This window comes from Crocodylus siamensis, chromosome 2, assembly GCF_052110815.1.
Source record: "Crocodylus siamensis isolate JL-2025a chromosome 2, ASM5211081v1, whole genome shotgun sequence".
Lineage (NCBI taxonomy): Eukaryota > Metazoa > Chordata > Crocodylia > Crocodylidae > Crocodylus > Crocodylus siamensis.
In genome coordinates this window covers 206,270,601-206,284,631 of record NC_143396.1, presented here as the reverse complement: position 1 = coordinate 206,284,631, position 14,031 = coordinate 206,270,601, and the positions used below count along the sequence as shown (strand labels likewise).

The 14,031-nt window shown below is 43.8% G+C and overlaps 1 protein-coding gene across 4 annotated transcripts in view; it reads left to right on the top strand.

Annotated features, from left to right (window-relative positions):
- Window positions 1-14,031, top strand: part of NAV2 (neuron navigator 2) — a 410,342-nt gene that overhangs the window by 157,964 nt on the left and 238,347 nt on the right. For all 4 annotated transcript variants that reach the window (XM_090032867.1, XM_090032864.1, XM_090032863.1 and 1 more), the window contains exon 4: window positions 5,770-5,842. In XM_090032867.1, coding sequence (XP_089888993.1) covers window positions 5,770-5,842 — 73 coding nt within the window. The remainder of the gene's footprint in view (window positions 1-5,769; window positions 5,843-14,031) is intronic.

Genomic DNA, 14,031 nt, shown 5'->3' with positions numbered 1-14,031 from the left:
CCAGCTCAACTCTCCTTCCTGTCCCCAAACCCTAAGCCCTGAATAATTTGTCTGAGTTCCATACATTTTCCCAAGTTCCTATTTGTAAGTCTTCTCTACGTTTCATCTGGAAACAGTAGAGTTTCTTTATTTCACTGCCTGTCCCACTAACAGTTTTGGAAGCAAAACTTCCCATATAGGGGCAGGCCCTTTCACAATTAGAATCAGCAGTACTTTTAATTCTTGTTTAGTTGTAGGACTTGTTAAAACAAATAGATGTCCTGCATGTAGTGGGACTGTTACTACACAACCTGCTTTGTACCACACCATCACTTACTGTGCTTCATGTCCTTGTAAAAATGAATAGCTTCAGAGGTTTTAACAACACAACACTCACGGGTCCTATAGTGAAGAAGGGAGCAGGGAACACTGTTCTCATCTGGATACTTGATCTGTCTGTACCTGCTCATTTTAAATAGTAAGTAATTCCAAAAATATGTTGAGAATCATTGTGGATGACCATGCCCTGGTTTACATAACTTTTCCTGGTTTATGTACCTTCTCCTCTGTGCCTACAAAAATTTCCCCTATATTTATGGAGGGGTGGGTTGTTTCAGAAATCTCTCTGTCCTCTGCCTCTGCTGTGTTCATGTTACTTGCTGCAGGAGGCAGAGGAAAAGAGAAATCAGAACTGCCTGCCAAGAGCCAGTCATGACGCACAGCAAAAAAAAAAGAAAATAAAATATACACTCCCCTTTAGCAAATCAGCAACCTTCTCACGTCTGCTTTAAGGGCTTAAACAATATGTGGGCTTGGCTCAGAAAAGGCTCTTAGAGCTTCAGTGTCTGCTTGTTTTTGAATAGTAAAAGAAGGCAGCTGTGTGTTCAGTGCACAGTGCATTGTTATTAGGCCTGTCTCTTTACAAGCTGGTACTCAGTTGCGATCTACTTAGAAACTTCAGTTCAGCCCCCCAGACATTTATGTCTAGGTGCTTTTGTTATTAGGCCTCTTCAGAATCCTTTGCATTACCACTGTTGTACATGCAATAAGATGTTTCTAGCTGAAGTAGCACCACATTTTTGCATAGATAATTTACATGGAGTTTATTGTCCTAGCTAGAAAAGTGATACCATCACAGTTTTCATAACAGACTGTATTTACTCTGTCTGTAGGATGTAGGAAAAAAATTACTAAAATCAAGTATTTTTCTCATTTTCATAATGTTTTCATGGTATACTCATATTCTGAACCCAAACTAACTTGCTAGTAGAAGGTATACACAGACAATTAATACTGTATTTTCTCACATACAAGGAACACCTTTCCCCCCAAAATCAGCCCCCCAAACCAGGGTGCATGTTTTAAGCAAGGTTGCTGATTTTCTGCCTGGGATAGAAGCAATCTGCATTGATTCCTGCTTCACGGTACAGCAGCTGTTGCATTACTAGTTAGGCAGCTGAGGGAGTCAGTTGACTTAATTGTTCTTCATTCCAGGTGTGTTAATGATTGTCTCACCTTTTTAATGATCTTGACGTTCGGCTAATCAAGCTAACCTTTCTTAGTGCAATTTTGCTGTCTGCTAGCTTCTCCTAGACTCTATCTTCCTATTTCACAACCTTAGGGATTCTAGCTCTTTTCAAAATCATAGATCTACATATGGAGACCAGTTTTCAGTAGCAGCTAGGGTTACAGCGTTTAAGAAGTGGGAAAGGGCATGCGAGTCAGATGAACCTTAGGCTCTGTCCGTGCTCTACGCAGTCATAACTGTGGCAAAATCTTTTTGTCTTCATTCTACCTTTCAAAAACAGGGCATATATTATATTCAGGAATGGAGGTGGGTGGCGTGTTGTGTTTGAGAAAATAAGGTCGTTAGTTTTCGTTGTGTATTAATGTTGATACAATACAGATTGTGCACTGAATCCTGCCTTTGAGGCTTCCTTTTACAGATCAAATTAGTGGACTGTTTGCAGTGTTAGGAGACCTGTCTATATAAGTAATCCTCATGGTTTTTGATGCCGTTGAAAGGTAAAAAAAAATTTTAGCTTAGTTTCATCATAAGTTATATAATTATTTATATACCAAACACTATTTGAAATATAAACATTCCAATTGCCTCCTCTCTTCTAATTTTTAGAAAAGTGTGGACAGTTTCAGAGAGGTCTCCTCAAATACCCAACCAAGATGATTTCCATTGTGACCTGCTGTAGGAGCAATCTGTAAGCCCATCCAGTATCTGGCACCTCCCTTGACACTTGAGTGATTGCTAAATGGAATCTAAACACCTTCCTGTAAGAAGACATAGTAGAAAGAATCAGTTAGTCTATAAGTCTACCCTGTTCACTGCCTGGCTAACTACCTCTCTTTTTTATATTAGAACTAGACTGACACCACAAATTCATTTTATGTAGAGCACTAAGTAATTATTCCATGAGAAATACTTTGGGTACTCCTAACTCTAGCTTTCAGTTGATCTACCCCCACGTTCTATATTACAATTTCCTTTAAATTCTTTAAACCTTTTCCTTCTTTCTTTTCCCACACACTAAAATTAATTGCTCAACTTTCATATTATATTTCCAGGCACCTTTCCCATTTGTAAATCACCACACGTACCTATGGATCCATACAAATAATATTAGTTACACGTCCTTGCAACATCTTGGCGTTTCTATTGTATTTTCCAAGTCCCTTTCTATTGTATATTAACAATGAAATCTTATCACTGTGTTTTATTTCCTGGCATAAGAACCTCCTCTGCATCCTTTTGTCACCAGTCTTTTATTTCATGATGGCTTCCTTCTTCTTTCATGTGGGACAGCTATTTCCTTGTCTTCACAGTACTTGGTTTCTTATGATTTCTTGACTGTTACCATCTTCTTGCATTCCATCTTTTTTCCCATGCAGTCCACCTTTCCATATACGGTAAAATTCGAATTCAGTAGTGCTCAGCCTTTTGGCCCTGGGAGCCAGATGTGTGGGGTGGGGCCGGTCTATGGGTCAGTTTGAGCTTTGCATGTTAGGACTGGACTCCGGGACCCAACACTGCCCCCCTCCATGTGCAGTGCTCACGGAACAGGCCCTGGGACCCAGCATGGCCCCCTCCTGCCCAGCACATGGGGATGGGCCTGGGGGCCTGACTCTGCTCCCTCCTGGCCTCTGCCACACTTGGTTTGGCTCCTAGGGGATGGTGTAAGGATTTGGCCCTGGGGTCTGGTGGTCTGATCCAGTATACAGAGCCTGGGGGTCCCCACAGGTCTAAAAAGTTTGTGGTGGGGGAACAGTGCCACCACTTTTCTGCTGTCAAATTTCCAGACCTGGGGCAAGTCCTATGGCCTGGTTGACATAGGGCTGTAGGCTGGATCTGGCCTGTAGGCCAGGGTTTGAGCAATCCCATTCTAATCCATTATCTCATTTTCTCTGTGTATTATAATGGCTATGTAAACTTCTCCTTGCAGCCTTTATAACAGGGTGCTCTACCCCATTTAAAGGATGTTCCAAGTCATGGTCATGTCAGGATGTCAAGTCCTGATGGAGGATGTGCAGTTGAGTTGGAACAGGGGCTAGGTATTTTACTCAGGTGACTGTGGTGCTCAGTATGTAAAAAGGCTGTTTAGAGTTCGGTCACGGGGGAGTCCTAGGAGTGACAATGTCTGGATCAGAAGCTGAAATGAATGAATGTGCTCTGGGGAAGTCAGTTTGGAGAATACCACATAGAGCAGGAAGAAGGGCTATGGGCACTTGGTCTTAAGGGGAAGCTGGCTGTGTGAGAAGCCTGCTATAGAAATAAAGCATACTGCTACAATTTACCCTGTCTGAAGGGAGAAGAAATTTAAGGCAAAAAAAGAGAGCAGCAAGTATAGGATAAGATTGTGGAAGAAGGAAGCCAGGTTGGGCTAGGTCCATATTGGTTCTGTATGCACCTACACAGAACTTAGGCAGGATTTAGATGCTTAATTTTCAAAGAAAATCCACCTTAGCAAAGGAACTATGGTGAAAGCCAAGAGAATCATTGAGAATCGAAGAGGGAAATGCTGTGACTTAAAGGGACATATCTGAGAACTGGACCTTGGTATGGGCATTAAGATCTGAGAATCATAGAATCTGTTCTTTCATTAGCAGACAGGAAAAATATATCTAGCTAATATCTGGGAAAGGCTCTGTGGTCAATCCTAGTAGGTTAATATCCTGATAAAAAGGCATAATTTATTTGTTTTAAAATATAAGAACTGCAGTTGGAGGAAGTGACAGGTATTACCCACTTCTGTTGGGTAATACTGCAGTAAGACAGAGGTAATACTACATCTCTGGGGTGCAATAAGGACCAATATTTGCTCTATCTTTGAGCATGGATAGTATTTTATATTATTAACTTATTTATTTATTGTCTTATTTTTTTAGAATAGTGATTGCTTTAATTAAGATGCACGGTTCTATTGCTATTTGATGATTTCTCATAGTGTGAGAAATGCAAAAATAAAGACTGAATTCTACACCAGGGTCTTTTGTGTGGGAAAAAAAAAACTTCATAGAAATCCCTCCATGTGAATTAACTCTGCTGTAAAGCCTGACAGTGGCCAGACAGGTGCTGAGCTGAGCCTACCTTCATTATGCAAAATTACTGTTTATGCTGCCTTATCCTCCCACGCCCATTTGTTGTCACCTGTTGTATCTTAGGATAAACCTAAGCTATGAATTTTCCTGGGGCAGCTACTGTGTTGTTGTTCCTGTTTGTACAGCACTCCTTGAGGTAAGAGATCCTACTGCAAATTGAGTAAGAATGAGATTTTTTTTTTTGTAGTACCTCATCATTAACTCTGCCCCTAGTGAAATCAGTGGAAGGCTTACCTTTGATTTTAGCAGGGACTGAGTTGGGTAGCTTCGGACCATTTTTCATGCTCAACACCTACGCTATATTTATTTTACAAATGTTCTCACCAATATTAAGTAAATTAATTTGGAGCTGGTGATTTCCAGAGGACAAAAGGCCAGGTATGAATTCTATTTTCTTGGACCCTAGGGCAGAAATAGAGTATCTTCACTGCAGCTATGTCAGCCCCGTAAAGTAATCTTTGCAATTCTAGCAGGTACCTGTCAGGAAGTAGGGGCAAGCAAAGTAGGTGCTGTCCCTCCCTTCTCCTGACCCCAAACAGTATGTGGGGAATCCCCATAGAGCTGGCTGTGCATGTCCTGTGTGGGGGCCAAATAAAATCCTGCTCTTTGATGGTGAACCCACTAAAGAGGCAGGATTTACTCCACAATGAGAAGCCACTGCATCCTTCAATAGTCTTTCATTTCTGACATCTAGAGAATTTTGTGAGTAAACATTTTCTGGATTCCAACTGGGGTTTCTAGTTACCGTTCTTATATTTTACTGCCTCTGTGGCTGGAAACTTCTGCCAGCTGCCTGCTTAAGAGCAAGCGATAATATTTCTTCTCCACAAGCAAATTTGGCATCTGTGTTTATTTTCAGTATTGTGGTTGTTACGATCGTCGTAGGATAAAAACCCTGCATGTTATTTTTGACCCTTTACCAACATGCAGCGATCATCTTTCAGGGTTAAAATATTAAATAACCCGCCTCATGCAAGTACAAACAATACTGTGCTATGACCAACACAATATTGATCACCTAAGTAACTTAGTTTTCATGTTGTTATGGTTCCAGCATTAAAAATGTCTTTCCAGAGCAATGAACAAAGAAGCTATTCCTGTGATACAAAGGTTGCATGCAATAAATTGAAAGCAAACATTTACTACAATGCATATTCTTTTGTCTCTTTTCTTGCTTAGATTGAAAACATAGATGCATGCCTGAGTTTCTTGGCTGCCAAGGGAATTAACATACAGGGTCTTTCAGCAGAAGGTGAGTCAATCTGTCATTAGCAAATGTACTTTATAATGAGGGGCTTTACACTGGAGATAAAATACGAAACTATGACTAATACAAATGACTTTAACTTGTGCCTCTGTTTTTTTTCCCTATGTTTTTACCATATCTCTGTAAAAGGTGAGTATAATATAAGTCTAGGCTAAGTACAGTTGACTAATTAATTGTACAAATAAATGGCGAGAAGTTTAGGACTTCTAAACTTTCTAAAAAAAAGGCAAGATCAGAAATATTGCAACTGAGCTCTACAAATTACACTGTGGAAAACAAAAATTATATGGCTATGGTCATGACAAAGGCAAATTATATCCTAAATATGGTAGCATGTGAAAATTATAGATATAAAGAAACAAAAAAAACCCATATATGGCTGTGTCTTGTAAACACATGTTGCAAAATTAGGCAAGTGAAGTTGTCCTCCTGTAGTAGATCAAGTCTTGTACATCTGTACTCATAGGATCATAACCTATATTTTTTGCCACATTAATAACAAGCTGTGTCATCAATTGTGCTGATGAATCAGTGTTTAGAATTTAAAATTAAAACTATTATAAACACTTCGTATAACAGCAATTTTTTAAACTAGAAATGGACCTGAAGCTGAAGACTTCATCCAAATATTTTTGAACTGTGGGGAAACACAGATTTAGCAGGTTAAGCTATCTTCTTTGTTTAAAAATAGTTTTTAGTATTTCTGTTTGTAGTAGAATCACCAACTGTATTTCTTTAAAAAGTGTTTTTTACTGGTGTGTGTGTACACACACACACTGTACATCTGAATATATTGTGTTCCTTATTGAGAGATAGCACTAGTTCCTCATTGTTTATTTTTTCGTTCTGTTTTATGCAAAGGAGAGTTTCTGCTTTTTCATTTTCTTTAGGTAGATTTTTAAAATATGCCTCTAAATTTGTGTAACAGTAAAATGTAAATTGAATCAGGCCTTCTATTAAGTCTACCAGTCATCAGTGGTGTTATATGAGTAGCTATTCACTCTCCAAACTGAGAAGTCCCTTCATGCTCTCGTTGTTACGTAGTGTATTCTCTCTCGTTCTCTCTCCCACTCCTGTTAAGAAGGCATAGAACTAATGAGTGTTCAAAAGGGATCAAACAAAATTTAATAGGCTTTTAAGTCTAATTCAGCACTTGATTTCACATACTTTCGCTTAAGTATGTTTGGAAAAGCAGTTGAGTGCCAGCAATCTGAGGAAGTGGCAGTTAACTCTGACTCTCAATATATTATGTTACACCTTCCTCAGTATTTCTCAGAACAAGTAATTGGATTTGCAAGTTCAGGTGAGAATACTTTGTGGGTTTGATTTCTTGACTTTGTTGTCAAATGTGATTTGAGAAGCTGGACATTTTGCAAATCGTGCATATTTTTTCTTCCATTTGGAGAATTGATTTACCTGGGTATAAAGCTAAGATTTCTTTCTCTGAGCTCTTGCCAACATACATAAAAACACAGTAGATATGAAAGCCTGTCTGATCAGGTGAACTGACACGTTCATAAATATAAGATCAACAAGCCCTTTCAGTTAGAAGAGGAAAGGCTTTCTGTCTTGGCTTTCTCTGCCTTGTTGCCAGCAGCTGGGAGCTCCTGACTGTAAGCACAGCATTGGGGAATCCCAGCTCTTCATGCCAAAGAGATAATTGTATGTGGTTTCTAGCTGTCTCACACTCTTAGTAAAAGACTAACTGGTTTGTTATGCCTGAAGTTCAGTGCTTGATGGTTTCTCAGAGTATTCCCCTTCCTGCTACCCATAGATATTTAAGTGAGAAAATCTAGTTAGTTGATGGATAAGAGTTCATCCGTTTTGGGTTATACTATATTGCCAAGTAGGCTGATAATGTGAGGCATGCACTTTACATTTAATATGTATGTGAGAAGAATTTCCCTTTAGGAAAAGATTATTATCTGTAAAAGAACAGATACCATTTGGCACCCTGAGGGTGAAGAAGGACAACTGGTTTTGGTTGAAGGGAAGATCTTTAACATAAATGCTGAAGGCTGGGTAGTACCTTGCAGGCTAACTGGTAAAAAGATAAATGATGCTATAGTGAAAACATTCTCATCGCCAGTTAAGTGCTTACAGATTATTTCCTGTTTCATAGCATGGATTTTCAGTGAGGTAGTAGATGCCTCAAATAATTCCTTCCTCCTGTATTTATTAAGTCATATTTAATATAATACTGCTCATTTCAGTGTTTGCTACTGAACAGTTTCTATTCACAGCACTTCAGCCTTACTAGGTTCTGCCTGGGAGCAGAAGATTTTTATGGATGATGACCCCTGTAGCTTAGCTGAAACACACCATCTCCTGCTGCAAATAAATGACACCGCTAAAATAGATAGCCTACACTGGAAACATTGTTATGTATGTAAATATTATGCATGTACTATAAGTTCAAGTATCTTAACAAAGGTATAGCATTACACTAAATATAAATGGCTGTCAAGTGTTGCACTGTTCATATAACACGTCTCAGCCTTGCAGATACTGCAAAGAGGTTAGAGTACTGGTGTAAGCTAGGATATCCTATCTTCTCTTTGCTTTCTAATGCTTCAAAGCAACAGTGATCTTTTGGAGATTTGGAAAGATCTGAATGACTCCCTTGTTTGACTCCCAGACACCCTCTCTTTCACTTGCAGTCAGAGAAAACTGGGTGATGCTCTCCCCCATTGCAGTGGCACTTTAAAATGTAGGTTTAACGCTGTATATAATTGCAGAAAACAAGGCAGTGGGTCCAGGGGTGGATTGGAAGTAGGGGTGGAATGGTGCCAGATGAATGCCATTTCAGTTGAACATACGATGGGAGAAGTGGCCAGGGACATTTTTATTTTAAATCCTCAAAGTACGTAAGAAACCCCCTTCCCTTCCCCTCCATGCTCAATGGCACATCTCCTTCTCCCCCACACCCCTACACATCACTGGTGCTGTCTCAGGTTGTCCCATGGGGGAGAAGCGGGGAGTTCCAAAGCTGCTTCTGCCTGCTCCAGTTGGGGTCTGTGCAGAGCCGAGCTCAGCCAGGGACAGAGGCAGCAATGGGCGGGTCCTCTCTGGTCCCTGTCTGGTCCCTCTGTTTTCTCTGCCAGCCCAGGAGAAGACTCGGGGGAAAAGGAACGCACCTGCTATTGCCACTATCTCTAGCTGACTAGGGATAGAAATGTACTGTTGAACATGGAGGGAAAGGGAAGGGGGAAGGAAAATGTTTACCTGATTGAGGGACCTTAAAAAAGTCCCTCACTGCAATTTATACAATGCAGTCTGCCTGACCTGGTGTTTGTGGTGGGGGTGAGAGCAAGGGATGCAGCCACCTTTGCAGTGCAAATGACAAAATCCTGGATCCACCCATGAATGAGTCATTAATACATGGGATGTTCTCAGGTGATTCTAGAACAGTTGGCTCAACATAAACAATCCTTTCCTACTTAATGCCTTAATTTGGATTCAGACATAATTTTTTATCCTCCCAAAAGGAGCTTTAGGTTAACTGATCAACAAGGACCCTGGTTTTCTCTGAATTTAAAAAAATCTCCAGTTTATGGTTAAAAAAGTAACCCCAAATCCACATTTTTTGTGACTAAAATGAAACAACACTATATATATGTCTGCATATTAGTGGCATTTCATTTAAATCATGGAACAATGTGGATTTGGGGTTACTTTTTCCACTGAAAATTGGGGATTTTTTTTAAATCAGAGAAAACCAGGATCCATGCTGATCAAATACTGACTGGCTGACTTGTCTGTGTAGCTCTCCTGAAATCAATGGGGCTCCCCATCCATGATGGGTAAATTAGGGGATTTGGCCTAATAAATCTACAGTGGAAGCACTGCAATAACCAAAGAGAAAATGTAAACCTGTCTGCCGTTCTATAATTAACACTAATTCTTGACCTTGATAAGACACATACATATTTCTATCTTTGTTTCACCTTGTGTGAATTTGTTAGCATGCTTCATAATTTCTGACAGATAGTGACTGAGGCCCGAAGAAAACTTAGTGTGCAAAGTTTGCAGAGTAACATATCTAGGGCAAACAAATCACGTCATAGATACCTGTAAGCCACTCCTACCAGATAACTCGTGTCCTGCTGGGAGTACCTTGTGATCTCACTATTTACTGATGCCTTTCACAGCATGACTTCTCTGTTCCCAAAGATATAGCAGTGCCTATCCCACGGGAGTTAGAGGGGGATACTAGTAATGGCTGCTACTTTGAAAGATTAACTGTTAATAGAAAAATGCAACATATTCCATAGACTGAAATTTTGAGTCTTAAATGCCATATTGTTTAAAATCCTACTCTGGGACACACTCATTAACTATCATGGAAAATGAGGATCTTATTAAAAAAAAAAAAAAAAGCAGAAAGGACATGGAACCCATTAAACCAGGGGTTCGCAAACTTTTTGATACCATGACAAGAGGGTTGCAAACTTCTCTTCCCTCCCTGGAAGTGGTGGTGTGCGGCTCAGGGCCCCACTGCCATTGAGCACTCCATGCGGCCACCATGTGTTGCTTGCCACTTCCCCACATCCAAGTCTGGCCGGTAGACGAGTGGAGGGCAGGTGTGTTCCCAGCCGCCAGCAGCCCAGACTTGGCTGTGGGGAAGTGGGCACAGTGCATGGCGGTGACACAGAGTGCTCAATGGCGGTGTCGGCCCCGTTCTCTGTGTCACCACTTCTAGGGAGAGAAGAGAATTTGCAGCCGCCTTTTAAGTTGCCAGGGGGTTGCAACCCACAGTTTGAGAACACCTGCATTATTAAACAGTACCATTACCAAGCCAGCCAGTTAGGTAGGTGTGAGCAATTATTTCAGCTGGAGGGCCGCTTAACAAGTTTTGGTGAGGTGTTGAAAGCCACAAGGGTAGCCCTGCCCCTTGACAGGTGCCCTGCCCCTTGGTTCCATCTTGGAACTGGAAGTCAAGCCTCCTAACACCTGACCTTTGCCACCAGAAGTCTCTCCCCTTGCCCCTGAAAGTACTTCTTTTGGCTAGGGAGTTTGCCATCGTAGAACTGGGGAAGAAACAAATTATAGTCTAAAAATCAAGCAACATACATTAATCTGATTTCAAGAAATATTTTTTCCTGATTTATATGTATTTGTGTAGTGCACATAGAGGTGATTGCACAATAGCTTAAAATGAAGTCTTACTTTTGTATATTGTAGGGGGGAATGGAAGAGTATGGGTGGGTGGGTACAGGGTTTGTGGGGGGGGTATGTGTGGTATGTGTGTATGTGGGGTTTGGGGGAGAGTGTGTGTTGTGGGGCTGTGGGTATGTATGGATTTGTGGGTGAGTATGGGATTTCTGGGGGGCTGTGAGTGTTTGGGGGGAGGGTAGATGGGGGGTTTTGGTGTGTGTGGAGGGGGAATATGGCTGGGATGTGTGAAGGAGTATGGGGTGTGCATGGGGGGTATGGATGCATGTGTATGGTGATGCAAGGGGGTGTGTGGGTACACATTTTCAGCGTGGGAAATGTTTTCTCGCTCCCACATGTGTCTATTGCAGCATTTCAAAGGGTTTTGAGATGCTGCAAGAGGAATGTGTGCGCTTGTGTGGATGTGCCCCCATTGGTCATTCTGGCAGCATGCAGTTCCCGGCTGAATGGCTAGAACTGAAAGACACAGTAGGAGCTGGCCTGGCCTGGCCCCATGGTTCCCAGCTGGCTCCTGCTGCGTTATGCGGTCCTGGCCACGCATCTGGGAACAACGTGCTACAGGAGTCAGCCTGGCCTGGCCAGCAGTGTACGGTTCCCGGCTGCATGGCCAGAACCACATGGTGCAGTGCTTCTGGGTTCTGCCGCCGGCTTCTCCTGGGTCCTGCTGTCGCTGGGACCTTGTCATCTTTGACAAACAGCCAGGAGGAGATAATAATTAATTTTCTAAATTTTAGGGGCCCCATGGGCTGGATAGAATTGCCCACCTATTTTGCCCACCCTTGCAGTAAAATGTTTCTATGCTGGTTGCCAAGATCCACTGGGTCACATATAATTTTATATGCTCCCTTTGCAAATCCCTCAAAAGAAGTAGAAGCTTATAATCCCTTCAGAGTGGAAATATAAACTGAATCCCTCTCTGGGACTCTAAAACTTGAATTTCTTTTTTATAAACAACCTAACTATTATGGAGAGGTTTACCAGGACAAAGCAGAATTTGCATTTGACAATGTACTGAAATAATTTGGCACTATCTAGTGTAGTACAGCTCTGATTAAATAAATGGGTTCTGCCATCTGCATATTTGTACAAGTGATAGCTCCTAGAATCCCTAGTTCTGGACCAGAACCACACTACGCTACACACTGTGCAAAAATACAGTCCCTTCCCAAGGGTATAAGTTTAATAAAGGGAACTTTCCACACACATATGGGACAACTTTTGTCTACTTTTTTGACTACTGCTTTGCCTTTAGACATACAGTCAGTAGGCCTGTGCTAAGCAGCAAGCATTCACTTCAGATTCGGCCGATTTGGAGGGACAGTAATTTGATCTGGTGAATTGAATCATTGTCCTGATTTGATTTGGCTGAATCAGATCCAAAGATTCAGCACTGCTTCGGAGATTCGGCCATAGACTAAACAGGCAGCAGTCCTTGATGCCAGACACAGCTGCCTCTAGCTGGTAAGTCTGTTGTGGTGGGCGGGGTGGGGAGGGAAAGGACATGGGGGTGGGGGACAGATCAACATCCCCACAGCAAGGGAGGGGGTTAGGGCTGGGACAAACTGCCCAGCTGGGACTTGGGGAGGGGGGCTCCCACCACTGTGTGCTGTTGTACACCACTGGTTTGGGAGGGCATGGGAGTAGGCATGTGCCCCTGGATCTGTGTGGGGCAGGCTGGGCCGGGATGCACTCTGAGAGGCTAGCCCCAGCTGCCCGCTGCCGGGCTGTGCTCTGCAGGGCATATGGTGCCAGGGCTGTGCTCTGGGTGGCTAGCCCCCGCTGCCAGGCTATGCTCTGTGGGACAGGCAGAGCCAGGGCTGCGCACCAGTCTGTGGCTGGCACTAGCCATCTGGAGTGCAGCCCTGGCTCTGCCCACCCCACAGAGTACAGCCAGGCAGCGGAGGCTTGCTGCCCAGAGTATTGCCCTGGCCAAAGAGGGGGTGGGGTGGTTCACACCGCTACATGCTCTCAATACAGGAGCTGCTTGTGTGGCAGCTTGTTCAGCAGCTCTCACTGCTACTCCTGCCACTGGTCCGGTAGGGCATAGGGTGGGGGCATGTGCCCCAGGATCTTCCCAGAGTGGTCAGGGTCAGGGCTGTGCCAGGCAAAAGGCGGAAGGCACTGGAAGCAGGGACTCTGCCCACCCACCACTAGCCCAGCATGAGTAGGGCTGGCTCGAGACTGAGCCCCTGTGCTGCCTGCAGACAAGCAGTGTGCAACAGCGGGACCTGGCCCAGACTCCCCACACCTCATAGATGAGCAGCAGCTTCTCCCCAGCTGGGCAGCCAGCAGCAAAGCATGGGAGGGGGCACATGTGCCACCCAAAAACTCACTGCAGCCCCCCATAGACCCTGCTCTACTGCCTACCCTGCCCCGATCTGGAGGCACACCCTGCCATTGTGCCCTGCCACTGGTCACTCAGCCAGGGTGAAGCTGCTGCTTGTCCTTTAGGTGTGGAGAGGCCAGACCAGCTCCTGCCACTGCGTGCCACTTGTCCAGAGGCAGCTTGGTGGCTCAGTCTTGCACTGGCCCCACACTGGCTGGGTGAGGAGCAGGGGGGCATAGCCCACACTCCCAGTGCCTTCTGCCTTCTGTCCAGCGCAGCCCTAGACCTGCCCGCCCTGCACAGATTCTGGGCCACATGCCCCCACCCCATGTCCTCCTGTGCTGGGAGCACCGGCGAGAGCTGCTGGACAAGCTGCCACATGAGCAGCTCCCAGACCAGTGGTGCACAGTGGCGTGAGCTGCCCCACCTCCTCCCTTGGCAGCACTTGCCCCAGCCCCAGCCCCAATCCCTCCCTCACTGTGGCGGTGTTGATCTGCCACCCTGCCCCCAGGTTGTACAGCCTATCCCAGCCCCAGCCCCAATCCCTTTCTCACTGTGGGGCCATTGATTTGTGGCCCCCCCCCACCCCTTTCCTCCCCCCTCTGCCCACCACAATGGACTTACCAGCTAGAGGTAGCCATGTCCTGTCCAATGTGGCAAGGCCTGCTGCCTG